This window comes from Perkinsus marinus (assembly GCF_000006405.1).
Source record: "Perkinsus marinus ATCC 50983 genomic scaffold scf_1104296931384, whole genome shotgun sequence".
NCBI classification, from domain to species: Eukaryota; Perkinsozoa; order Perkinsida; family Perkinsidae; genus Perkinsus; species Perkinsus marinus.
In genome coordinates, this window is record NW_003215766.1 from 122,996 (window position 1) to 149,004 (window position 26,009).

The 26,009-nt window shown below is 49.8% G+C and overlaps 6 protein-coding genes across 6 annotated transcripts in view; 3 read left to right on the plus strand and 3 right to left on the minus strand.

Annotated features, from left to right (window-relative positions):
* The window catches only part of Pmar_PMAR005133 (translation initiation factor E4, putative), a 1,916-nt gene extending 509 nt beyond the window's left edge, over positions 1-1,407 (plus strand). Inside the window, exons 2-4 of the mRNA XM_002786386.1 lie at positions 205-447; positions 500-696; positions 744-1,407. Coding sequence (XP_002786432.1) covers positions 205-447; positions 500-696; positions 744-954 — 651 coding nt within the window. The 3' untranslated portion in view covers positions 955-1,407. The remainder of the gene's footprint in view (positions 1-204; positions 448-499; positions 697-743) is intronic.
* A 68-nt stretch (positions 1,408-1,475) lies between these two features.
* Pmar_PMAR005134 (conserved hypothetical protein) lies at positions 1,476-3,184 on the plus strand (the record flags this gene model as incomplete). The annotated part of the gene is made up of 9 exons (XM_002786387.1): positions 1,476-1,612; positions 1,660-1,726; positions 1,776-1,888; positions 1,941-2,018; positions 2,072-2,137; positions 2,193-2,298; positions 2,346-2,666; positions 2,721-2,900; positions 2,945-3,184. The coding sequence occupies 9 exons, from the start codon at positions 1,476-1,478 to the stop codon at positions 3,182-3,184; spliced, it is 1,308 nt and encodes a 435-aa protein (XP_002786433.1).
* A 261-nt stretch (positions 3,185-3,445) lies between these two features.
* Positions 3,446-3,730, plus strand: Pmar_PMAR005135 (SEC61-gamma, putative; the record flags this gene model as incomplete). Its single annotated transcript, XM_002786388.1, has 2 exons — positions 3,446-3,569; positions 3,618-3,730. The coding sequence occupies 2 exons, from the start codon at positions 3,446-3,448 to the stop codon at positions 3,728-3,730; spliced, it is 237 nt and encodes a 78-aa protein (XP_002786434.1).
* A 2,155-nt stretch (positions 3,731-5,885) lies between these two features.
* On the minus strand, positions 5,886-12,481 carry Pmar_PMAR005136 (hypothetical protein; the record flags this gene model as incomplete). Its single annotated transcript, XM_002786389.1, has 28 exons — positions 5,886-6,632; positions 6,679-6,849; positions 6,894-7,057; positions 7,106-7,258; positions 7,311-7,509; positions 7,556-7,648; positions 7,692-8,885; positions 9,048-9,202; positions 9,256-9,346; positions 9,392-9,485; positions 9,530-9,625; positions 9,678-9,847; positions 10,035-10,077; positions 10,115-10,171; positions 10,257-10,364; positions 10,404-10,509; positions 10,555-10,639; positions 10,687-10,849; positions 10,897-10,988; positions 11,038-11,144; positions 11,209-11,321; positions 11,375-11,491; positions 11,542-11,639; positions 11,688-11,800; positions 11,846-11,973; positions 12,042-12,152; positions 12,204-12,360; positions 12,412-12,481. The coding sequence occupies 28 exons, from the start codon at positions 12,479-12,481 to the stop codon at positions 5,886-5,888; spliced, it is 4,995 nt and encodes a 1,664-aa protein (XP_002786435.1).
* An 827-nt stretch (positions 12,482-13,308) lies between these two features.
* On the minus strand, positions 13,309-20,307 carry Pmar_PMAR005137 (DNA topoisomerase 2-alpha, putative; the record flags this gene model as incomplete). The annotated part of the gene is made up of 42 exons (XM_002786390.1): positions 13,309-13,368; positions 13,420-13,535; positions 13,558-13,706; positions 13,749-13,933; positions 13,980-14,110; positions 14,202-14,297; positions 14,358-14,441; positions 14,494-14,621; positions 14,669-14,798; positions 14,845-15,025; positions 15,068-15,190; positions 15,241-15,305; positions 15,347-15,542; positions 15,590-15,727; positions 15,773-15,938; positions 16,243-16,411; positions 16,459-16,609; positions 16,660-16,741; positions 16,789-16,870; positions 16,916-16,982; positions 17,029-17,112; positions 17,160-17,256; positions 17,299-17,343; positions 17,395-17,496; positions 17,545-17,623; positions 17,668-17,819; positions 17,923-18,021; positions 18,067-18,189; positions 18,237-18,333; positions 18,381-18,444; positions 18,494-18,550; positions 18,600-18,677; positions 18,726-18,838; positions 18,885-19,193; positions 19,235-19,310; positions 19,358-19,388; positions 19,431-19,633; positions 19,685-19,771; positions 19,827-19,892; positions 19,937-20,029; positions 20,075-20,168; positions 20,216-20,307. 42 exons carry the CDS (start codon positions 20,305-20,307, stop codon positions 13,309-13,311), a joined length of 4,740 nt encoding a protein of 1,579 aa, XP_002786436.1.
* Positions 20,308-21,025: 718 nt separating this feature from the next.
* Pmar_PMAR005138 (valyl-tRNA synthetase, putative) lies at positions 21,026-25,651 on the minus strand. Its single transcript, XM_002786391.1, has 26 exons — positions 25,501-25,651; positions 25,354-25,449; positions 25,190-25,293; positions 24,989-25,136; positions 24,850-24,945; positions 24,701-24,794; positions 24,579-24,652; positions 24,463-24,533; positions 24,284-24,412; positions 24,154-24,233; positions 23,836-24,107; positions 23,666-23,787; positions 23,529-23,618; positions 23,317-23,486; positions 23,163-23,270; positions 22,922-23,117; positions 22,767-22,878; positions 22,629-22,722; positions 22,492-22,578; positions 22,339-22,449; positions 22,110-22,290; positions 21,940-22,064; positions 21,812-21,895; positions 21,589-21,759; positions 21,391-21,535; positions 21,026-21,337 (listed from the first exon to the last, which is right to left on the minus strand). Exons 1-26 carry the CDS (start codon positions 25,595-25,597, stop codon positions 21,200-21,202), a joined length of 3,195 nt encoding a protein of 1,064 aa, XP_002786437.1. The 5' UTR covers positions 25,598-25,651; the 3' UTR covers positions 21,026-21,199.
* Positions 25,652-26,009: the final 358 nt, after the last annotated feature.

Here is a 26,009-nt window from a genome sequence, read left to right on the forward strand (position 1 = left end):
TACCACATCATCTTCAATTAGCATCAATTCTGATGAGGAGCCATGCTCAAGTAGTAGTGGCGCTACCACGCCTCTCCCATCATCTTCTTACTACGATATCCAGTCTCAACATCCATTAGAGCACACCTGGAGCTTCTGGCTCATGTATCAGGCACAGACTAAGGTAGTAGTGTGAGTAGTCGATGTAGTCATTGTTAATTGCAGGATAAGAAGGACAACTGGAAAGGCACCCAGAAGCGGGTATTGGATTTTACCTCTGTGGAGGACTTTTGGCGAGTATTTAACAACGTATCTTCGCCTAGCCGACTGACCTATGCTGACTATAGTGTATTCCGGCAAGGCATTGCCCCGATGTGGGAGGATGAGACGTGTGCCAAGGGTGGCCGATGGATAGTCTCAGTAGATCGACCCAATAGAAGGGGAGCTGCTTCGGAACACCAAAAGGAGGTATACCGTCCCATCAGCACATCGTCGTAATCCCGTTGGGCTTTCTTGTCAGAGTATCGACGAATCCTGGGTCAACATATTACTATCGTTGATCGGCAGTGCTTTCCCCAATCGTGACACTGGTGTAGATGCAGTGTGCGGCGCTGTGTGCTCTGTACGGAAGTATAATATACGTCTAGCTCTTTGGGTAGGGACCTCTGATAAGGATGAGGTCCTCCGGTTGGGAACTATCTTCAGAGAAGCTATTGCGTAAGGGAATCCCGACTTCATCATTATCTGCATAGTTAACACTTTAGGCCGTTGTTCGCCCCATTGAGTTCATCTGCTGAGGACAACTCTGAAGGGAACAGAACCCAGAAGCTTCAAGAGTCTCCTACCCGGCGGCCTCCCTCGAGCATGTCGTTCGAGTACTTCACTAAGGACCCCTCGCACGTTGCATTAGAGCTGTCTCTGACCACTACGACTGATGATGAGGATGACGATGGTCAGAATGACTCTCAGGCCTAGCTAGTTCTTGGTGGTGCTTGCGAGAAGTTTACTACTATAAGCTTGGCTACTCATGCTACGTTTCCTTGCTAGTGCAACAACACCGTCAGCAGCTCCTAGATCTTCATCGTTTTCTTGTGTACTATCTCCCCTGGCTATACCAAGCATCATCATCATCACCATTGTCATGTCGTCTTAGGCCTTCATGTGCCATCACTCAGTCTGTTGTCGATTAGTGAGCAGGCACTTGTTGGGATCATGAATTCACTACTACTATCGTTGAGCCTCTATCATGCTAACAATAAAGATGGCGCATTACTGTCATCGCCATCGACTGTTCCTTCTGGTGATATACAGATTCTCCACACTAGTCGAATGGGGACTCGCTCCATTAGGTAGTAGTAGATTATGATGACGATAAGTTAATATTGATGATGATGGGTTGACTGCACTCCTCACCACCCTTTCCTCTTCTCTCACCATCGTCGCCGTGTTTCATCCTCCTATCAACTGTGCCTGGCCCATAGGAGATTCCGTCTCTGATGCCGACTACCGCTCCAGAGCAGTCTCCTGGAGAGCCATCGAGGCCTCGGAATCGCCAAGGCCGACAACGGAAGCAGTATGATAACGATCTCATTCAGCAGCGGATACGAGCGTGGCAACCGCTCCTCAGCCCTAAGTAGGTCTTCCCCTTTGTCTTCGGTATTAATGTTCCTTCATCATCAGATGGGTGATAGCAACGTTCATAGCATTCGCGGCAGCCTTCGTTGCAATAGGCATTGGATTGGTCGAGGTAGGCAGTCGACGCTGTGTTATTGATCATAGTCCTCTTCATCGCTCAGGCGGATAAGAGTACCAACGAGCAAAGCGTTGACTATACTGACTTGGCGGCCGACGGTGGCGTCTTCCCTGTGCAAATCGAAGTTAATGAGGATATGAAAGCTCCTATATATGTGTAGGCGTCCGAAACCTCGGTTTTCTACTTCATCAGGTGTGCTGTGATTCAGATATTATGAGCTCACTAATTTCTACCAGAATCATAGGCGTTACATAGCCTCTCGTGACTACTCTCAGCTAGCAAGTCAGTGAAGGCCGGTGGCATCGAACGTATCATCTTTTTCCTTTCAGGGCCCGATAGTGTCTCTACTAGTCGTGGTGCTAATGGTGACTGCAGCCCGTGGGAGAGAGATGAGTTCGGGCGGAAGTAAGGTGACTGCATGAGAATCGTAGTCATTGTATTCCTTGCCTTTTCTGTGTAGTAACTACCCCTGTGGACTGATCGCAAGATCAACCTTCAACGATTCTTACATCATCGACACTAAGCGTATAAACTCCGCAGTGTGGGAACAGACTAATATAACTGAGGTAGTTCTCTATTCTACTGCTTGCTTGTGCACTATGTTCCTCTCCAGACTAACACGGTTATAGCTTGGGAAGATGATGTACAGTATAAGTATGATAATCTAGACCCAGAGGGGTCCATAGACCAGGGGATTCAGAATCAGGTGTCCTTGAACATGTGGCTCAACTTCTATTTTCCCCCTCAAGTTTGCGTAAGTACTGCTGACATTGGTTACGATAGCTATGGTGTTATGAAGGTACCGATATCAGCACGACAGGACTCATCTGAGTACAAGAAAATATACGTTATGAGTGCTACCGCAGACTCGGCTACGAACCACACAGCTTGCACCAATTACATCACCGATCAGGCTCAGTGCAAATTCACTCTGGTGGGAAATAACATCGATCTTTCTTCCTACGAGTCGTGGAATTTCTTTCACTAGGTACCTGGCGGAGTTGACGGTGTAGATCCGGAGTTTGCATGTAGTGCTGCTGAGGGGTACGAGCGGAAACTCAACCCAGCGGGTTGGGGTCTTCTGAATGGCCGTTTTATTGGGTGGATGAGGCCGGCAGGCTTACCAACGTTTAGAAAGATGTACGCTCGAATAGACGATGATTTGAAGGTGAATAAAAATTGTCTAATATTTTCGATCATGTGTTTGCATAGGTTGGCGATGTCCTTCGATTCACAGTATCGGACAACTTCCCCACGGCCCAATACGGTGGTACTAAAAGCATCGTTATTGCCACTACCACTTGGGCTGGCGGCAAGAATGGCATCTTGGGGTACTCCTACATCGCCGTTGGTGTTATATGTGGTGTATTCGCTATAGTCTTTGGTATTACTTATCTGCGTAAGAAGAACAGGTTAGGGAACCCTGAGTACCTCAGCTGGGGCGAGTCGTGACGATATTTCTTCATCGTGTACCATAGTTCAGCTCCATTTCATTTTTGTACGTCAACCCTGCTCTCGTATGGTTTGATCAAAGCTCTGCTGGAGTAGTTAGTTCAGTCTTGTTGCTGTCCACAACACCGCACATGATTTTGTAGTGTACTATTCCATCATAAGATTTGCTCGAAGTAGTGGTGGTGTCCGTGTTGGCTGGGGTTGGGATCGATAATGGTCATCTGGCATATCCTAGGTGTCTCCTTACTTTTTCATCTAGTCATGGGATTCAACGAACTCATCACCGACAAGTCCAACCCCGTCGGGTATGTCAACACTGGTCTGCGTGAGTTCGCGATAGATTCCAGGAGGCTCATCCAGAAATGCGAGAAGCCAGATGCGAAGGGTAAGTTATTTGGTGAGTGATGCCTTTATCATTGGTTGCTCTTATTAGAGTTCAAGAAGATGGCATCAGCGTGCTTCATTGGCTTCTGCATCATGGGCTTCATCGGATACAGTATTAAGCTAGTCTTCATCCCCATCAATAACATTATCATGGGTTCTTAATGAGACTCGATAGCTGTATAGTTGATGATTATGGCATTAGTGAAGAGGTGATGATGGAGGATTGTCATCATTAGCAGCTCCTCTCTGATAGTGCATTTTTATGGAGCTTCACTGATGGTTATCGATCTCCTTGGCGCTGCTACTGAATCTGTGAGGGTAACAACTATGTTGTTTTCTGGTAGTAGCATTAATATTCTGAGTGTTGAGTTTGTTGTGCCCGTCAATAAGGGTTAATGACCCTGATGTTCAGTTGGAGGTTAGTGGTCTTCTGTACGATGTGTTATAGCAGAGTGTTGCCCACGTAAGGATCCTTCTCTAGTGCTGTTGGCTCGGTGAAGCGTTGAAATAAGGAATGGGAGGGTGGAGTAGGGCATGTGGCCTACCTTAAGCACGTCAGTCCGAAGACCGGGAGCCCTCGCGTAGGGTGTCTGTGGTTTTGGCACTTCCAGTTGAGGGATGGCGATAGAAGTGGAGGGGATAGGTAGTACTCACGGCTGGTCCCAGGGTATTCTCTTTGATGAATGTACCCCGCGTGGCCTAGGCAATTGATGGGCGAGATTCCTCCTATGTTGCAGCAGTGGGACCTCACGGCTGCCCATGATGCTGATTATTGGTCGGGTATACACAACAGGGTTATCACTAGACATTCCTTCTCACGTATAGTTAGATACATTATCGGTCACGGTAACTGGCATTGCGGAAAGATAGTGTTCCGCGATGTGAATAGGGAACTAATTCACGTGGAATTTGACTGTATCTTCGATGCTGATCACACGCTGAAACTATCAGGAGTGGCATCACTCAGATGGCAAGAAACTGTGTTAGTTCTATAGGCGCTAAAGGTGTTGCTAGGCTTGCGCTAAAGCAATGGCAGCATTGCAAGCTCATAGGAGGAATCTTCTCCCTGTGATGTTTCCGCAAATCAGCCGGCAACAGTCGCAAGAACTGAGCAGTTTTCCCTTTCGGGAGGCAAGGTTGAAGCTAACTCGGCAGTGGCTCATGCCAGCGATAACGCAGATAGATTATGGAGGAAGCCTAACAGTGGTTGTCAGGTGCAGTGCTCCTCGCTGAAGTGCGACATCTGTTGACGGCCCATGCTGCCCCAATGATGATATTCATGGAGATTCCCGGAAAACAAGTATCAGTGTTGAAGTGTAAGGTGACGAGGTAATTCTAGTTGTGTTTAGCACGAAATATTTGGTCTGCATATACATCGGCCGGATGTCTCTCCTCTGAACAATTGCCTCAAGATGAGGATCTCAGCACCATATTACCATCTCATTTCTATCACCCCTGTTTGGTTCCAAAACCTGCATCCCTGGATCTCAACAGTGCATGGCTTTGGTGATGTCGAATCTTACGAGTCGCCTTCTGGCATCACGTGCATCAATCTCTGCGAAACTGGCAGCTTCTGATGCGCCGAGGGTTACCACGGCGGCACTCGTTGCGCGAGCTACTTTTCAAAACCATCAATTGAGGCGTGCTCAGTCGGTGAGTGCGGAGGCTCTCAACCTGGTAGGTATGATCTCATATCTTAGGAAGACAACATACGGCTACAGCGAGAGGCCGGTCTGCACAAGACATCAGTGTTCCGGTTCCCTCAATATCGGAGGAGTATACTGAGCAAGCGCAGGGGATGGGTACCGTGCACTGATATCATAATGCCCGTAGCTTTCAAGCTGTGTACTGGCAAGGGAATGCGGACAGTGAAGGGTATTAAGAAATGCATAGATGAAGAATGATACTGCCCCAGCATGTAAAAGTTTCCGATATGGTTGATCATATTTCGTTTGCCAGTAGTCATCCAAACCATTGCAACGTATTAGCCATCCCCTAGAATGGTGTTACAGCGCTTGATAGGAAACTCAAATCGTCCGGCAAGTCTCCTCAGAGAACCACGCTCATAATGAGCGTGGTCTCGTTGTAATGAGCGGCTCATGACAGATGAAAGTCGAGATGTTTGTGGGCATTTCTCTCAGTATGAGTGTCGACAAGTTATTCGAATTTTCTTCGAATTGGATTGGAAACTCAGACACCCTAGATGTCTCAACCTCGCCGAGTAGTATCATCCGGCAATCACACTTGCTCGAGTCGACCTTCCAATCGACAACCAATAACTCTTACAACACCACATATTCGGCGATGTATGATAAGCTTAAGAATACGTTGGCAAAGTGAGGTAATAGACGGGATCATCAATATTAGATTCCTCATCCTCAGTACTGAACAAACGGGCCTCACAACAGGCCCCGATAGGAGGGGCTAGTTCTTCACTGGCCGTATACACCGCACCTCCCTGTGTCAGCATTTCGAGGATGACTTGCACTTCACATAGTGGAATCACGGCTATGTGATCTTGTATGATGCTGCTTGTAAGGCCAGGTGATTGCTGTAAATTGAGCATCACGGTCTGCAGCAACTGTGCGATAGCACCAAAGTTCACCGAGCCAGGCCCAGTGGAACTGCCGGCGCAAACCCAAGCCGCCAAGGGGACGAAGTCATCTGGCAGAAACTTGGTCGGGAAGCCGGTCTTAGCGCTCTTGGTGATATCCAAATGAGCTGATTCGAGGACTCGGCATGCCGCCTGTACAGTCCCTGTAGAGGCCTTCTCTGGCATCCAAATTCGCTTGAACAACGGACAAGCTTTACTTATCATTTCCGCGAGGAGAGACACCTCCGAGGGGGCGTCAGGATGGTACTCCTCAGGCCGCCCATACCGTCCGAATGAGGATTTCATAGCGTGCTCAGCTGACAGAATCATCCAGCCTGTCGAATCGGTGGTATTTGATGCGATCCTAGTAGTCAGACGGAGCTTCTCAAGAATCTCCACCACCGTCGAGAAATCGGGCCAACGCCGTCTCTTCTGCTTCATTGCCTTCTTGTACTTCTGCATGAGATCAGCCTAAACAGGGAACCATGAGCTCCTATGTGGATTCGTCGAAAAATACCTCAGAGCTCCCCATGCCAAGTGGCGTGGTTCGAGCCACGTCCGAATCCACCCTATGGAGTAGCCAACTAGCAGCCTCGAGAGTTTTCTTGGCGTCCAGCTTCGGATACTCTTCTTTCATGAATTCAGTCCAGGCCGGCGACCATTCAGCGGATTTCTCATACTCTTTCTCCTAGAGAGAAATTGGGTATTAAAGTACCCCATATCCGGCCCCACCTTGTAATGCTCTTTTGCTGCCTGTTCTTCCGCAGCCTCGGGTGTGACCGTAACGACATCCCCTTTGGCGACAACGCCATATCCAGCCGGATTGAATTCCGATGCATTCTGAGCTACCTCCATAATGACACGATGGAACTCAGATGCCGAAGCCCCGTGTTGACCTGAATCAAAAAGTTACCCTACGCACCTAGAGCTCCAGAATTCACTACTCTCATCTGAGGCGACGTCCTCCTCGTCCTCATTGATCTCCCATGATACTGCCTCCATCACCTGTGGAGGCTTGGAGATATTCCCATCAGGTCCCCCAGGTCTCTGAGTCAACTCCAGATGCTTGCGAATACCAACGAATATCTGTTGGCCGCCTACAAGGAAACCAACCGTGTCACCAGCCGTAGTTCTGCAAATGCTCATTACCTCCCTCTTCATTATCGTCATTATCTTCCATCAGCTCATCGTCTTCCGCATCACTCTGGTGTTCCTCCTCCTCTTCTTCTTGTACATTAGGTATCGACACATCGCTGCCCGCAGCAGCCGGTGGAGCCTTGGTAGTAGCCTCCGGAAACCAAATGCAGTCCAGCGTGACTCTCCCTTGAGCTACACAGTTAGCTAGTACCTAGTATTACATACTGGCCCGCCCATCTTATACCCTTCCAGCCTACCTGCATCCAGCTACCGCTTGGTTCAGCATGTACCACTCCGGCCGAGTCAGCGTCGCCTTCTAAGCAGGCCAGGCCATCACGTAAGAGGGATATCTGATAGTGTGCATCAACCGAGGCTCCTCATAGGAACTCTTACATCAGCAGCCTTTCCGTACACGGCCATGCGTGCTATGTTGGAGAGCATAAATTTCCTGCCGGCGAAATCAGCTCGACGGGCTCTGCCCACCATCCCTCTAGCATGCCATAGTTGGAAGCTCATTCGGATGTCTTCCTCCTTATACCCCATGCGGAAGAGTGAATGACGCGTAGCATGGCTGCTATAGGAGCTATTAGGCGTCAGCAAGATCATACGAGTTAGAGCCGATAGAATGGAGTCCCCGAGTAGATCCTTAGTGGCATTAAGATAAGAAGGCACCACATTAATAGGCGCAGTAGAGCTCTCATAACCCAGCGGGAGGTAGTTGTACACGCCATGGCTCATACCCGACTTGTTAGTCGTCCTACCCCTAGCCGAACGTAGTGCTAGCCGATAGGCTTCCTGTGGAGTCTTGCCCACAATAGCTGCCACTATACTCCAAATCCTGTGATTGGGCTCTGGAACCTCACTCGTGATTATAGCAGGCTCTCTATAGTCGACGAGCTTCTTAGCTGTAGCCAAGTAGAACTTGAACAGGGCTATCTCGAAGGACGATAGATGGGGATCTGGTGTACCTCCGCTACCCTCTACAGGGGCGTCCTCTGCTTGCACCTCATCCAACTGCTGCATTGCCTGTGATCTGTTCCTCCTCCTACGCTTGTGAGGCCTCGGCTGATCAGTGAGAGCCTGGGAGCTTATGAGTTCCTTATAGTTATGCCTGGAGGTGGCTCCAGCACTATTGAGAACCGTCTGAATGAAGTGCTTAGCAGTGTAGAGGGTCGGGTCATCAGGCAGCTGCTCGTAACCATGCCGGGCTCGGTAGTGACTGAGTATGGCCACACGGTGGCTAGTGAGGAAGTGACATATGTGGCATTTGTAGCGGACCGCATGGACTGGCACGAAGTCGACAGTTTGCTTGAATTTATCGCCCTTCTCGCCACTGAGGAGGACCCTCCGGCGGAGGTATTTGAGTGCAACATGGAGATCAATGTTGTGCTCGAGGCAAGTTGCTTTAACGAGTGGATTCGAGGCATCCACTACTCTAACACCGTTCACCAGGTAGGACTCATCGACGGGCTCCTCGGACAGTTGCTTCAACAGCTGCTCCAAAGCATTTCTTTGGGTTGCAGAGACGTATAATGTACCAGTCCAATTCTTGCGGAAGAACAGCTCGGACACGTCACATCCAGCGGGCTGAAACACCAAAACCTCATACGCCCATCTACTGCGTTCATTCCATGCAAAGAGTTCTCCTCTACGGTCAACACATGCGGCTGACGCACTTTGATGAAATTTCGTCATACTCAGAAAGCTCTCTTACATGCTTCCAACTCATACACGGTATGGCAGTATTACCAGTTGGCCTCTTCCCTTAGAGAAGACTTCAGAGGAATGCTTGGTCTTCGGCTTCTTCTCTCCTTCCTGTTGCTCATTGACCTTCTCCACCGCATTCATAACCTTCCGACGCCAACGTAGCGAGTTCCTCTGCAAGGTGTTCCAAAAGTCCTCACCTGAGTGGAAGAACCTAGACCTACTTCAACTATACCGCCGCCAACACTACTACATGCATCCATAATGTCTCTGTTGTCAGCACCGGGCGATGACGGAGGGAGCTCTTCGGGGTCGAAGAAAATATATTCTTCACCGTCAGGGTCCTGAACAGTGGGGACTATACGTCGCCGCACAACTCAAATGATTACGTGTTCCGATTCGCTGATCTCTTGTAGTAATGAGTCCGGCGCGTCCGAAGCGGGCAGGAAGGGCTTTAGCGTTACCTTATCGTGAGCGTAGTATCTATGGACGACTTTCTCATGCAGCAAGCCATTGATAGAGCGTACAGAACACTATCTCCTCCAGGGTGATGACCTTGGTCGACCTCAGAGGCCTTACCGACTCTAACGAGGTTGAGGCGTACAAGCAGGGACAACAACTGCCTGAAGTAGTGCCATAGCCTCACGTATGAACTGAACACAGTAAGACTCTTACTTGATCTGAGCGAAGCTCTTAGCCCTCCTATTGCGAGCATCACTGAGGGTGAAGGGGTTGGTCAGATGGTCTTTCACGTCTTGAGGCAAGTCCCCAACTTTTAAGTTAGAGCGTGAACCCGACACAAGGTATTCGTCCAAATATGGATGAGGAATACCACAGCCGACGATCTGAATACAGCGTTCGAATATATGTTCGCTTTCCTCATCTGAGCTCAGGATTTTCCTCACTAACTATACAAGTTTACACACGAATTCGGGTTGAAGTGCACAGAAACCAAAAAAAATCGCCAAAATTTCCCCATAGTTTTCATATTGTCACCAACATATGTACTTGACCATGTGTATATTTCCCCACACTGACCATCACTGTCGGGAAGATGGCGATAACGACGACTTGCCTGCAAGAAAAGTTGCACATCTAGAGACATCGTCAACTCCTCTGCATTGAACCATGCAGCCCTCATGTTCTTCAGGAGGAATTGATGAAGATACCTACAACAGGGAAGGAATAGAGTCAGCGACACCCAGCACATGATAACAGGATAAGACGACAGCCACTCTAGTATCAATATCGTACTTGCACCGTAGCATTATGGCTCCGACATAGCCGTAATGGACGCAGACGTTCTGACTAAACGTCCCTCCACAGCGGCTCGCTGTCTTCCCTATAGTAGGCGGACGATACCTAAAGGAGCTGCCCACAAGTCGTGATGGTGAACCCTACACTGCAGCCGCGTTGAGATCGTTCACTGTTCTCCTCCTAGGACCAGCATGGGCCACATCGACACTGCTAGCGACGATTGGGAAGAGTGCTTGCGTCGCGAGAGCATCTATAAGACCTTTCTCATGACCTTAAGCTACCGACAGAGCCTCACTCTCAGTCGGGATTTCAGGACTACTAAACTCTCCACCTAACAACGCCGCTGCTGCTGATGTCACTGCATCCTCATCAGCTTCGGACTGTGACGAAAGACTACACTCACGAAGGAGGGCACAGAGCTTACTACCTTGAGTTCGGATGCTAGCGAGTCCCTCTTCCTCTTCTTTATAGCACTACTACTAGTGAGCTCGCTGTGCTTCAACTGTAGTGCTGCAGTGACTCGTTGTTGTGCTTCCTCTTCGGTACAAGCGCTACCCCAGTACACTACTGATACGTCTTGTGATCGGTACCTGACCTCAACCACTGAAAGCCGTTACCTGCCGAGATAGCGATATACATTGTAGATGTTTTCTTCAGCATAGGCTCGTACTCCACCACTTTATCAGCGATCTTTGTGAGAGTCTTCCTGTCGATTTTAGTCCCTCTTCCCTGTACCGAATAATCTTCTATAAAGCTCACAGCGTTACATCAGACGCACCTCCTCCGCATCGATTGCTCTCCCAAGATCGACCACCGACAATACCCCATGTTCCCTCACAAGACGTAATGTACGGGCAGCCCGCTCCCTGCCTAGCGCTGAGAGACCTACACAGGCAACCAGTCGCGACGGGCTCTGTGACTCCGAGGCTGATATCAATACGAAGAGTACCACCCTCTAGATTAAGAACCGCAGGCATCTCATCTTCATCCCCTATAATAGGCACGAACTGGTCCTCGAGCATAGCACGGGGCTTCTCGTCCTCTGGTTGACCGAAGCGATATCTGCATGTTAGAGAATGTATTATCAGAGTCGGCTATGATGCCCTCAGCCCTACACCCAGAACGACACCTTCCCTCTAGTGTCCTTGTCCTTGCGGATCTCCGGGTATTCCTTGAGGGTCCAGTCCAAGGCCCTCTCTGTGAACTTCTTATCAACCGGCAATTGCTTCGATCTGAACAGAGAAGGCATGAAAGCAACCACGACAGGCTAGCATGAACTCACATTTCAGCATTAGTGAATCCCTTAGAGCCCGATGCTCGCACCAAATCGGCAATAATGTCAGGAGAAACGTGACCACGGAAAAATGTGCCAACACCAACCTGGACAGGCTGGTAGTGCTAACCCAACCTAGTGACCATTGAGTTTACCCATTTATTTTTCTTCGGTGTCTTCATCCCCTCACTGCTGGCGTACTCCTCATCTCCTTCTGACCTCGTTGTCTTCGGCGACTCTAGCCCTCGAATAGAAGTCGGAGCACTCTCTGAAAAACTTCGCTCCGCCTGAATACAGGGTGGACCGTCGCTACCTCTTCGTGGTGTGGAAGAGAGGAGGCCATCATCTTCCTCTTGAGCACCCATATCAGCGAATTGTGGCGTGAGCGAAATATCGTTGGTGTCGACATGAGTTCCATAAATGCATATCGCCTTGCGGTATCTACGATCCACATATACGATATCACATATCCGCCTCGGCAACGGCAGTAGGGAGTAGAAAACTCCTACACTTTCAGCTCAGCACTCCACACTTTCACGACTTCTATTTTCTTCTCCCTCTCCAGTTTATCACGGCAGCGTCGGAATTGAGTCTGGCCTCGCTTAAGATTTCCCTTAAACCTGAGTACAGAGACCTAGCAGTGGACCGCCAGTGTTAGCTGATCGGCTCACATGCTATGTACGACATTACGAACATCAACTTCTAGTAGGAGCTGATGAGGCGAGTCTCGAAGCAGCTGCACGACACGATCGCTGATGGGCTCTATGTGTTCGGAGAGAATAGAAGAGGCCAGCAGAGGGTCCATCCGCTGTAGATCATAAAATTGTGCTGAATAACAGCGGCGTGATTCACAAGTACTCAAGAGGCCTCCGAGCTCACCAAGGAAGAGGACGCAGCTTATTGGCGATACGGAGCCTTTGTGCTGACGTCTGATGACTTTCGGGATCATTAGGTTGAATCGTACGATGATTTTTTCTTGGATCTGCAGCCACGGTGTTAGCCTTACTACAATGAAAGCCTTACGAGTTTCGAAGTGAGATGGTGCAGTTGCTTATGATCGATATTAAGAAGTGGGCATAGTTGATACCCCCATAAGCCCTGGTATCTCGCGTTGGACACGAGGTAGATGATGCTCTTGTGGACCACATGCTCGCAGATGTCGGGATGCGAAGCTATACCCAGGAGGTTGTTACGGTAGCTGTGAATACACACAAGTGACTGTGGTGATGACGACCGAATGGACTCACTCCTCCAGAACATCAATCACGGGATCTTCCTCCTCTCCGCTGCCCTCAGCGATGAAGCCTGATCATTGAGGCATGCACAGAGCTGAGAGCAGTAGTAGTGGTCTACATGGAAGTTGAAGCTCTTCAGGGTGGAGTAGATGGTGCCTCAAAGCCTCCAATAGCTGAGGGCAATCCGCTCCCTCCGCCTTCCTATTATTCAAGTTCATCACAATGTCGCTGAATCTGCCGAGAGAGAGGTAGTGTGATGTTACCAGCCTTCGAAGGGACCTTACTTCGACCCAGGGGGCCCGGAGTAGGCGATTTCTTCTAGTGCATACCGTATGAGCTGGTGAAGCATAGAGCGACACTAATGGCCATCACACGGAAACGCTAAAACAAATGATCGTTGCCACGAGGATAACCTCAAGAGCAATCCCCAGAGATATCATCAGGCCGTTCTTTCCGCGATCTTCCATGCTCACTCTTTACACTGAACGCGTTATAGTATTGGAAGCATACGAATTGGGAGCCGAGTAAATTGAGGTATGAATTATGCATAATCACTATCGTTGTAGTCCTCATCGCTATCATCATCACTGTCGAGGCGTACCTAGCAACGTATCACCTTAACGTCGCTCAAGGAATGCAGAGGAGGGCTCACCACTTTCCGCCGCTTACGCCCGCCTGCCGGCGACTTCCTGTTGGGTTTTGCGGGGGAGTCTGTTGTGACTTTTCTCTTCAAAGTATTCTTCTTAGGACGGTCTTCCGAAATATCACCTGCAAAAGCGTTCATGCCCACACGCTGTGCTCAAGTGCTCACTGAAGTCGCTCAGAGGGCTGTCCTCCCCAGAGGCCGACTCCGACCCCGAATCTCCGCTCTGGTCTGACGAATCACTCGAAGCGATCAGCTTCTTCCTAGCAGCGCGGGCAGCAGCAGCTCGGGCAGGTCTAGAAGAATTCTTGAGACCAACGAGCATATTCGCAAGCTACCTTCGGCTCCTGGGTACAGGTGAATCCGGAGCGTCATCGCTGCTGATCTCCTCAGCCGAGCTCGCAGGGCTGACTTCGCTACTAGAAGCAGCAGCCTTGTTCCTCTTCCCTTTAGCTGGACTTTTCCTCTTCGCCTTTGCCTTAGCCTTCCCCTTAGGTGTCGGAGGCTTCGACACCGAGCCCGACTACACAGTACCCCATCATAAGACAGTGGCATCCACCAAGTACCACCTCCTCGGACTCCGCATCAACCTCGTCTTTGCTCTTCCGGGACGCTACGAGACTATCAAGCCAGTTCTCTTCGGTGACCTTCACCTCGGCCTTCGGCTTAAGGAAGGAGCTCATTGTCAGCTGCTTGCCGCCTGGAAGCATAACGAGGCAGATCGATAAGACCCACACATCAACGCTTGGTGAACACAAAACCGACATAAGGGATCTCATACCAAGACTCACCCGACGCCTCCGATGACTTCACAACTTGTGATGATGCACTCTTCCCTTCATTCTTCATCCGTAAACGCTCAAGGATACTCGAGGACCGCTGATGAGCTGAAGCCGACAGAACTCAGTTGCCGTTACGGCACAGCCCAGCAGCAGTGCTGCAACTACCCATCTCTATTTTCTTAGTCGTGGAGGAATCATCTGTTGGGGATGCTGTTGGGCTCGTTGACGGCGAGGGGTTCACGGAAGCACCTGATCCTTCGAATATCCTCGAAGGCCTGCACCTTCACACTCTTCTCCTCACCTCCTCGAGAGGATGCCTTTGTCTTATCACCTTCCTCTTTCTTCACCCTCCTCCAAGCATCAGCCTCCATAGGCTTCACCTCAAGAGTAGTCCTATCCACTTCACACAGGTCTCCATCCGCCTTGTACCTGTTAAGCACACGATACCTCTCCAGTCTCCTCACTCTACTCCTCACCTCTGCAACAATGAACTAATCACATCTTCCGGATGCCCAACAGCCTTCTTGCCGCCCTTCTTCTTTGACGGCTTCACATCGCTTGCATCGCTCATGATCTCATCCTCACTACCATAGTCGTTCTCGCTGCCTGAGGCACATGCCATGTCCCCTCTACAATGTGAACGATAGTGTACTCGATGGACTAGCTCCCTTCTTCTTTTTAGCAGCTAGCTTGCCCATCTTAGGCTTGTTCTTCCTGTATCGAGCCTCCGCCTGTATATCCTTAGCTCGTCGCTCATCATCCTCATCCAATGCCGCCAACAGCTGTACCAAGTCCCGGTCCCACATTTCCTCGATACTCCGCCCACGAAGGACCTGATAGCCCCTCTATAGAACGGAACACTATCCTCCGACTACTTTAAGCTCCCCCTCCTTATCATGCAGTAGGCGTTCCATTGCTTCCACTCTCTCAAGAGTCAGACTCCACATTGACATCGCCAAGAGGTAGTCATAACCCGAGCGTTTCTGTTGCTTTTCGACCTAGTAACATGGGCGACCTGATTTCAACTGTACTACTAATAATAACTAACCTTGGCCTCCTCGTCCGCCTCCTCTTCCTCCTCACTGGACTCTCCTTCTGACTTCACCTCATCACCTAACCACTCCTCCAAAAATCAGGAAAGACAAACAGCTTACTTGTAGCGGAAGAAGCAGCGACGGTCTTTCCCTTGAGAGAGCCTATCTTGGCTGCTCTAGTCTGGGCATCAATTTCCATCATAGTCATGAACTTCTTTCGCTTGAGCTCCTCCATCAACTGTACAATCTTCTTCTTCTGAAAGACTATCTCACCATTGATAACCATCATCACGAATCGACATTTATTAGATAGGATCTGACACCGACATCCTCACCCAACCACCCTGGCCCAGGCATTAGTACAAGAATCTCCTTAGTGAGCTTAGCAATGAGGCTATCCTTCCGCTTAACATACATGTCCAGCCTCAAGTCCGCAAAGTCCTTGATGATATCCAACACACTGTCGTAGCGTCTGATCTTACCATCCCTGTCAAACAGGACCTGACCAGCACTTCAGTGATAGAATAAAGACCGCCAATGCCGAACCATATTGGTTGTGGAGAATGCTGAGCGCAGCTTGAAAGCCTTTTCCAGTCCGAGGGAGTCCACAACGCTCTTAGCAGCCTCGTTTTGGAGTGTGCACTTGAAGTGAACACTGTGCTCCGTATGATACCTACCGAGAAGGATGACCGAAACAACAAGAGTATCGAGGCTGGTTACTCCTTAAGATCACCAAGCTTCACTACTGGCCCTTTCTTCTTCTCCTTATCCTTCTCACCACCACCACCACCAGCAGGAGGCGTATCAGGCTCCGACCCTACCCTCACGACGGGGTCCACGTTCAACCCCAGAGCCACAACCTACCAGCGTCACTACTGGCGGCCGCTGCTCTCCGCTTCGCTTTAGCCTTGGCCTTCTTCTCCTGTGTGATAGCCTCATGACCAGCTTGCATCATCTCCTAAGATGTGCTCTGACTAACGCTTATTGAAATACCCCTCCATCATACTTGTAAAAACTCCTTATAATTCTGCGTCCACGTCTTGACTGGTAGCTCAGTGATATCAACAGTCCTGTCATCACTGGCCATCCTCACCTTACCCACGAAGTCGTAACCATTCTTATCGTTTCGCTCCACGGATCCCGTGAAGCCTCTATACCAGGGATGTATATCGTGAAGTTCAACACCTTATAAATACAACTGCCATACTGCGATGGAGGTCCTCCACCTTTACCTCGTATAAGAGCCCTTAGCAGGTGAATGATCTCTCTAGGGTCATAGCTGAGCACATTGGTGGACCATCCTGTGCCGATACCCTCAGCACCATTGACGAGGACCATTGGTATGATCGGGCAGTACCACTTAGGCTCAATGCTTTGCCCTTCCTGATGCCCACAATAGTACCACAGGTGTTATTGACTAGCAGTCCTCTCACCTCTGTTAGATATTCCAAAACATCGTCATCATCCGGATGGAATATGGTCCTAGTATACTTGCTTAGTCTAGTGTAGATATATCTGAGTGCATCTAGGTGTTCATAGTAGGGACGGACCAAGTGGGCTACCGTCCGCTGGCAGCATCCTTTCCTCCCTGCTGCCGGGTACCGAACTGACCCGAGGGGAACAGCAAGTTGAGGTTGTTGGAGCCTGATACATAGGGAGCATTCAGAATGAGTAAACTCGTGAGGTTACCAGTGAAGTCCTGAGCCATGCCAACGATACAGGATTCCAAACTCTGCTCGCCGTGATGATAGGCCGACTACAGGGAAGAGTACTCGATCGCTCTAATGCCAGACACTTCTCACATGCTCCGAAACATACCCCACGAACTGGGCCACTTTAGTATCAGACTTCAAGTTCCTTTTCAAGGCACAGAACAGCACTTTACGCTGAATAGCAACACTGTTGCCTCGCAGAGGAAACGAAAAAGTCCCACCTGGGAGGGCTTAAAACCATCAACCATACTAGGGATACTCCTCATAACATCATACTTCGAAAACTGGACAAGCTCCTTGTTGATGAAGTCCAAATACCTTCAACACACAGTCAAGCTCCCCAAGCAACACCAACTATACCTCAGAGATGCCTTAGAGTGGTCAACGCAGTCTCCATCAGCGTAACTGACAATCGATCCAATTGACCACGCTCGAACCCAATGAGTGCCCAAGTACCCATTGATCCACTCCTTCCTATCATCCGCCCTCTTCTTATTGAATGCCATATCTATCGCCTCACCATCATCCCCGTCACGATAATCAAAAGAAAGGCTGTGCCTGAAGTCCCTCCGTACGTCGGACATTTCTCGACCTTCCCTCCGCTACTTTGAGATCTGTGAGAAGTACTGCTGAGCCTCTTTACTGGTGCTAGTACCGAGACCTTTGTAGTATTTTATCTTCCAGCCTGACACTGCACTGCCCAGTTGTACGCCCAAACTGAGCCGCTACCTTTGCCGTCATTATTGTTCCTTTTCCACTCCTCATACTCAGTGAGCGTGAAAAAGCTGAGCTCCCGTCGGCCCTTTACACACTTCACAATGGGAGTTACAAACTCCTTCATAAAGCCTCGAGTCTGGAGTAGGCCAGGCCACCAGTGATGCCTGAACGGCACATTCACTTGGGGCACTCCACAGTGGCCAGCCCAGGTAAAACGTGACGCGAAAGTTCCGTGGCGTCACGATGGTATGCGACAAGATGACTTACACTAGGTTTATAAGCAGTCCCTTGATATGCGACCCATCGAGATCTTGATCGGTCATGACCATGATGGAGCCATATCGCAGGCCCTTCACACCGTCATACCTGTAGCGTCAGAATGGTCAGGAAGAGCATTCTCCCTGAGCTTACGCCTTCCTAGGCTCGAGTCCGATGATCTTAAGTATGGCCTGGATTTCCTTGTTGTCAACGGTTTGCTTATACGACGCCTCTCTCACATTCAACACTTTACCTCTCAAAGGGAATACCCCGTACCTGTATTCGCGATAGTAACTGTCGTATCTAAGCCTCGCCCCTCCTACTTGTCCCGACCAATAACCCCCAGCCCAGCCACTGCCAAGGCTTTGGCCGAGTCTCCCTCTGTGAGGATCAGCGTACACCGGTCCGAATAGCGACCACCTTAGACAAGATAAGCTACCAAGCTACACACATGATCTGATTCTCACCAGCATCGTTAGCGTCCTCGAGTTTTGGCACGCCGAAGATCCTCGTCTGACCACCCGTGCCTCCCTAGCACGCATGAACACCCAATCCTCGATGTGCACAGCTCCTTCACCACTACCTTGATTTTACTCTGGAGCGTTGCAGTCTGCTTGAATTTAGCCCAGTTGACGACCTACACGGTGAGTCCTCTGTCCCACCAGGGTACATCCACAGCGGCCTACCTGATCTACTATCCCTGAGCTGAGGACCTTCTTCATAGTACCCTCAGAGAGAACACACTTGGACCCAAACTTAGCCACCTGTAATACAAGTGCTCCCTATTGCCGACTACGCTACTACTGAGGTACCTTCAACGTGAGTGTCTCCTTGGTCTGCGAGTCAAAGGTTGGATTCTCTATAAGAGCATTCACGAAGAGCCACATATGGTTTTTCACTTGGAAAGGCTTTAGTTCCATACCACCTGTCAGCCAACTAGCACACCATGGTCTGCCACGAGCAGGACTAACCCTTGTTCTTCGTCTGGGCCTTCTTTAACACGGCGTTCACAATTTGTTCAGCAACATGGTTCACATGAGTCCCACCCTTTACAGTATTGATTGAATTGGCAAAGGACACTTGCTGGAACTGCCCACCCCCACCCGCGGGGTCACTCAGCGTTACCAAGACCTCCCACCGGTCCGATACCTGCACATGTCCACAGGAAACATACACGTTAGCTCGAGCTACCTTCTCGTAGATCTTAGGAGCATCCACCCACTCTCCAGTGAGATACAGTTCAGCATAGTCCTTGAAGCTCGATATGGGTACGCGTTTACCTAGTTAATCATGAATCTGAGCATTCACATGTCACTATTACCATTGAGATACACCTTGCATTTTTTCGATGCTGATGTACCAGCAACATCGATTACACGTTTAGACATGAGTGACACCTAAAATTGCGATGAGAGGTCAACCAAGCCGTTCATGGCATGCTCACTATGTCGGCATCTAGATGAGTCATACCGAACCTGATGAGACGTATCAAGGGGTCGCTGCGATTGATGCCCTACTTTTCAAGATCCGGCCAAAACTGCACACAGGTAAAATCCTCCTTGTCATAGTCGGTAATGACCGGTTCCTTTTTCTTCTGCATTGATTTCTCAAACTGCTGCTTATAAAGCTTCTTGCGGGTGCGATCAGCAGTGGTGATGAGGAACTTCTTCGAGAAGATATTGCTCAGCTTTGCGCCGTAGCCGTTGCGGCCTCCAGTGACCTGTCGTCGAGGCACCATGTGCTGGAAGCACTCAGGAACATTGCTGCTAACCTTCTTTTCTTTATCATCATAGTTGTCACTTGTCAATAAATGACCAAATACTAACTCGGGTACATAAACATGATGCTCCTTGTGTATCTGGTACAAGTGTCACATGCCGGGATCGAACTCGGGTCGACTCTCAGTAGCTCACCTGTATCGGCAAACCCTTGCCATTATTATATACCTTGATGAAGCCGTTCTCAGCATCGATGTCCACCTAAGCGTCGAACTCTCTAGCACACAGCGTGAGCATCCCCCCACTTTAATAGTATTCATATGTTTCGGATCTCGCTGGAGGTTATCAGCCGCATTGACGAGGATCTCATCGAAGATCTTATATAGTCCAGGACAAAACTAAATGTGACTACTGCCTTTCTATTCCGCATTCATGCTGCCTACTGTTATCTGCTTCTGAACTATATGACCAGTCTCGGACTCCCATACCCACATGCGCTCAGTCTGATGCTCCAGACTGCCAACATAGGTATCAGGTCTACGAGAACGGTACCAAACGTCACCAAACGGGAGCCTCTACTCTACCGCGCAAGGATGTGCTCAATCTGGGTCATCTTCTTATATATCTGCTCCACGGATTTACCCCCATGACGAGGAGCCGACGGGGGGCTGGCCATTCCACGAGTGATACAAACAACAAGGTTAACACCTCTGCAGCAGTTCTAGACCAGACCTCGAGATAGTCTCTTTAGAGAGAATTTACCCACCACTGAACTTCCACAAGCAACTATAAGGAAACACCGAATAGACCTGGACCGTCAAACGTGCTTTGAAATGCAATTAGACACGAAGTTCGTCACATTTTCACTTTTCCGACTCGATGGTCCCAAATCACTGCGGTTCCAGCTGTGAAGAGCTCAGCGCCACTACCCGATCAATCACACGATTGCTCCAGCTCATGATCAACCCATACGCGTTGACCCCAGTAAAACCGTTTCTTCTTCCGTTTCCATTCTCAACAACGTCATCGAGCAAGGGCTCTGCTCCTAGATAATAAGATTGGCCAAGACCAACCTCCCAAAACCATACCACCCTAGTACACTCATGCCCGATCGTCGTCCTCATACGGGGGGGAGAATTTTCTTGACTAGATCTACGACAGCTTTCCCATGGGCAACCTCCAATGGCCGCTGCTGCTCCCGTTGAGTTGATGACGAGCTTCCTTTTAGAAATGAATATTGTCCCCGCGGTTGTAGTCGATGAGCGCCATTATACAGGGATGCGATAAAAGCTCAAACTGACAGTTCAACACGAGACCGGCGATCCCTTGGGAAGGTAAACCACATGCACATTCTGCCCGATTGACCACTGAACACCACCAACCTCGAACGGAATATCGTGCGAAGGCGTGCTGAGGCAGCTATAGAACAAACAGACGCACCTCTAGACGCAATAGAAACAGCGCATCTGCCACCGTCACGAGTTCTGTCAATATCCACAGTACATACAGGATTGATGATGGAGATGAAGATAGGCAAGTACTCTACAGTAACGTTAGCAAGTGTTCATCTATGCAGTGACTTCCATGGCCGCCTTGATCTGGGCGATCACCTTCTCCTGCTCAGCAAGTTCAGCTCTATAAGAATCCTCCTTAGCAGCGTTGGCATGACGAACTTGCGGGGGCACCTTCTCCTCATAGTCCGGTACCTAGCAGCCGTACACACTATATACTAACTACTATCATACGGACACTCTACTACCTCTCTCTTCGAGACGTATGTCTGCAAGTTGTGCTGGGTAATTCCCATCTTCTTCTCGAGCTTCTTCAACTCAGCTGCGAGATCGACTAGTCCAGCCACCTCCATATAAGTGGTAACATGCTCAGAAACGACGTTCGCAATAGTGCTGAAGGGACAGGAATAACATACCACTGCTGTAGCCCAAATAGGCAGACTCACCCAACAGGAGCCTCACTGGCATCATCGATGACATTGAGGGACGACAGCTTAGCCATAGTAGCTACGTGATCGGCAATCTTAGGCAATACTCGTCGGGCTTCAGGGTCAGCAGCACGGATATAAGCATGCGGTCTCGCCTTCGGTGGCAAGCCAAGTGATGCAGCTTGAGATCTACAACACACAAGCACTTCCCTTCCTTTATAATACAATAACACCCCAGCACCTCAAGGACGATGTAGTGGACTGAAGAAGTACCATCTCCTCTTCCACAGCGAGGTTCCTCCAAGACATCACTGCTTGAGGGTAACTAGGGACGAGCTAGTACGACAATGCATGCTCGTAGGTCCTTACTCAGCAATGACAATGGATTCTGCCTTAGTGATGCCATCAGGGATCCTCTGATAGAGCTCCTCTGTCACGAAGGGGAGCAGGGGATGAAGAAGTCTTAGACCACGATCCAAGCATATGTACAACACCTACAAAAAAACTACACCAGAGGATGGACATTCGGATTACTGTACCTCTCTAGCGATCCGGAGCTCCTCAGAGTCGCCACCCTCGAGAGCACGGAAACGCTTCTTCACGAGTTCCAAATAGTAGTCGCAGAAATCGTAAAGCCAGAAGTTGTAGGTAGCCGTCGTAGCATCACTAAAGTTGAACTCCTTGATACCCTTGTTAGCAGCCCCTGCTGCATCGGAGAGTCTGGAAGCATATACAATCGACAACAATGAAGAGTGAGGAGGCGGTCACCTTGAAAGGATCCATTTGTCCTCCCACTCGAGCTTGGCATCGAGGGGAAGACCCTTGGACGTGAAGTTGTCACCAAAGTTCGGCAAGGCGAACTTCATCACATTCCACAACCTGTAGGGGAGATGCCGAAATATTCTAGCCAAGTTACCTCACTTATTGCAGAAGTATCGATAAGATACCACCCTGTTGATATCAAGGTTCACACTGCGAGCCTGACCAGTGTACGCTAGGAGACCAAACCTGCAGAGCAGTGTTGAAGACAGGAGCGATCGCCACAGCCGTTGCACCACCTTAGAGCATCAGATCCACACTCAGGGATTCCATCAGGGAAGTCCTTCTCTTGACCCTTCATAGCCTTCTTGATCTCCCTCTCAGGCAAGTTACCTAGACATGCATGACCAAACCCATAGCGACTGCCTTCACCCTACCATGCTTCAGCTTCTCCTGTAGCTCAGGGAGGCCAATACCCGACATAACCTCAAGAGGGTCAATGACGTTACCAAGGGACTTGGACATCTTACGACCGTGAGCGTCACGTACCTACAAGACAACCTGTGGCGAAGTTTACGATGTAGGGACTGACCATAGCATGCAAGCATACAGTGTGGAAGGGGAGCTCGTCAGTGAGGGCCAAGGACATCATCACCATACGTGCTACCCAGAAGAAGAGAATATCGTGCCCAGTCTCGAGGACCGAGCTGGGGAAGAATGCCTTCATGTCATCAGTATTCATGTTAGGCCACCCGAGAGCCGACATAGGGAGGAGTCCACTCGAGAACCTACAAGGAGGAATTCTACCACCATTACCGAGGACAGTTGCTCACCAGGTATCCAAAACATCAGGATCCTGGGCCAGCTCGAGGTCACTCTCAGGGATGCCGAGCTTCTCTGAAGCCCTCTGCAGTGCCTCAGCCTCATTCCGGCCGACGAACCTGTCATACCACACCTCCTCCCAATCTCCTCCAATCGTGACCTTACCACTGCTCCTCAGTGTAGCACGGCTTCACCACCTTATAGGCAGGGATACGATGACCCCACCACAACTGACGAGATACACACCAGTCACGGATGTTCTCAAGCCAGTTGAACCAAGTGCTCTCGTAGTAACTAGGCTCGATCTTCAGCTTGCCTTCCTTCACAGCTTGGACCTATTCTCAAGCGTCAAAGCGACTAGCTATAGGTCTCCTTACCCCACGAGCAGCCTCCTTGCTGCAGTCCATCCACCACTGAGGCTTCAGCACAGGTTCAACGATATCCTTAGACTTGGAACACAGAGGGACCTACACCCAGCATGTCACCAAGGCCCCAAGACTCACCCTAAGCTTACCTTCATCGCGTTATCAGTCTTTCCAACGAAGAGACCAAGCTCCTTCAAGCGCTCCTCAACAGTCCTACGTGCGATGAAGCGATGCTGGCCAGCGAACTCACCACAGTTATCGTTCATAGTGCCTGAAGCGCTCACTCTACCAACATGGTATAACTATACAGCCTTATTACCATCATCATTGAGGATGTTAATCTCCGGCAATTGATGTCGACGACCGATGGCGAAATCGTTGGGGTCATGGGCCGGTGTGATCTTCACACAACCAGTACCAAAGTCCATAGAAACATAGTCGTCAGCAATAACGACCATCTTCCTATCAGGGATGAAGGGGTGGACCAGCTCCTTGCCAATAAGGTGAGTAAAACGATCATCCTTGGGGTTTACGGCCACAGCTACATCACCCAGCATGGTCTCCAGACGGGTAGTAGCGATATGAACAAACCTACAGCCAAGATATCCAACACTCCTACCCTGCACACAAGTACTACTTGGTAGGGTCCTCCTTGAGAGGATACTTGAATTCAACCAAAACACCCACCTCTACCTTGGCATCAGGGAGACCAGGAACCTGATCATAGCGTTAATGGAGCGATAGCAAGCAGACCTATCATCAATTACCGAGAGAAGGGTCCTCTTGTCGATGTCGATATGGTCAACCTCGAGATCACTGAGTGCCGTGCGCAGATAGGGGCACCAATTGACCAACCTAGTGTCACGGTAAATCTTGCCCTCATCGTAAAACCGAACCTGCCATATACTGGCTTTGCATTCTATTAAACAAATGTGAAGCAGCATACGAATGCCTCCTTGACAGCAGTGGAAAGGTTATCATCCATGGTGAAGAACTGACGGTCCCAGTCCAAGGAACCTGAACGATACCTCGTCAGGCTCACAGGCCAACCGTTATCATTACTCGCTAAGCGCTCCATCTGTTTGCAGATGGTGTTGCCCTTTTCGTTCTTCCATGCCCAAACCCTCTCCAGGAACCTATACGTAGTACAATATCGGCGACTGAGCGGAGCTGTAGGGACTTACCTTTCACGACCCAAGTCGTGCCTAGAAAGGCCCTCCTCACGCAAAAGCAAGTTCTCCACAACAGACTGAGTGGCGATACCGGCATGATCCGTACCTATAGACAGCGAAACGACGTCGCCAGGAATCGAACCTCCGCGGGAGTGACATACCAGGGATCCACAATGTCTGATGACCCATCATCCGATGCCACCTAGTCATACTGTCTTGGATACAGCACATCAAGGCATGACCCAAATGGAGGGTACCTAAACAGGTTCCACTACCCTACACACTCCCTGGCGAGCGTACCAGTGACATTAGGGGGCGGTAAGCACATGACGAATTTCTGGGAGTCCACAGTGTTCATGGCCTTCTGAGCGTCAGCATGGAAGTACCCTTGCTTACGCCACCAGTCATACCAGGCAGATTCCACTGCCGCAGGGTCATAAGAATCAGCCTGGAGAGCCATTAGATTGCCAATTTTCCTCGAGTACTGGGAAACTGTGTTACCATTGGCTCGGACAAATCCTTCTTCTCGCCAATTGGGGTTTTATTCACATATGGCTGCTTCTTCTGAGGGACGGGCTTCGTCTCCTTTTTACCCTTATTCTTACCTGAGCCAGTGACATGTATTCTACCCCTCCACACTAACAATACGATCTAAGCCTTACTACCCTGGAAGAGTGCTTCCTTCTCCTCTTTACTCATCTTGTTCTTCTTACCCGCCTTCTCCTGCTTCTTCAGCTTCTTCAATGCCGACTTACTAAGACCTACTCCCCACATCTACCCTCGTCCTTACATCGACTCCCATGTCCTATTACCTTCAGGATTCTCAGGCGTGGAGTTCCCTGAATGAACATCATGATCAGCATGGTTCTGCACAGAGTGTGCGAGTTCGTCCTTCGCCAACGTGGACATTAGTGAGCCTCGAAGAGGTGACGGTACTAGAAATGAGCAGTGCTGAGCAGAGAAGCATCTCGTTATTTGAGACATCCATAGGGAGACCTAGCTACTACTCTTTGAGTGTTGAGGAAGACGATAGCACGACCAGGGGTACGACTTAGACGCCACACCACGGCAGAGGTCAAAAATTTCGAAAAATACGCTACCAACGGAAGCATCCTGAAGTCAGTCTATAGACCGCAGCATGGATCGATGGGAGAGCTCTGTACCATGTGTTCCGGATTGACGTTTTGTTATCTAGGCTGACCCTTCAGGCTGATAGAACCCCGTATGCATTCTTGACAAAATCGATCACGATGGCGTGCGCTAATAGGCCGAATTGCTGAGCGGAAATAGACCCCAAGACCCCGAGGGAATAAGATACTCG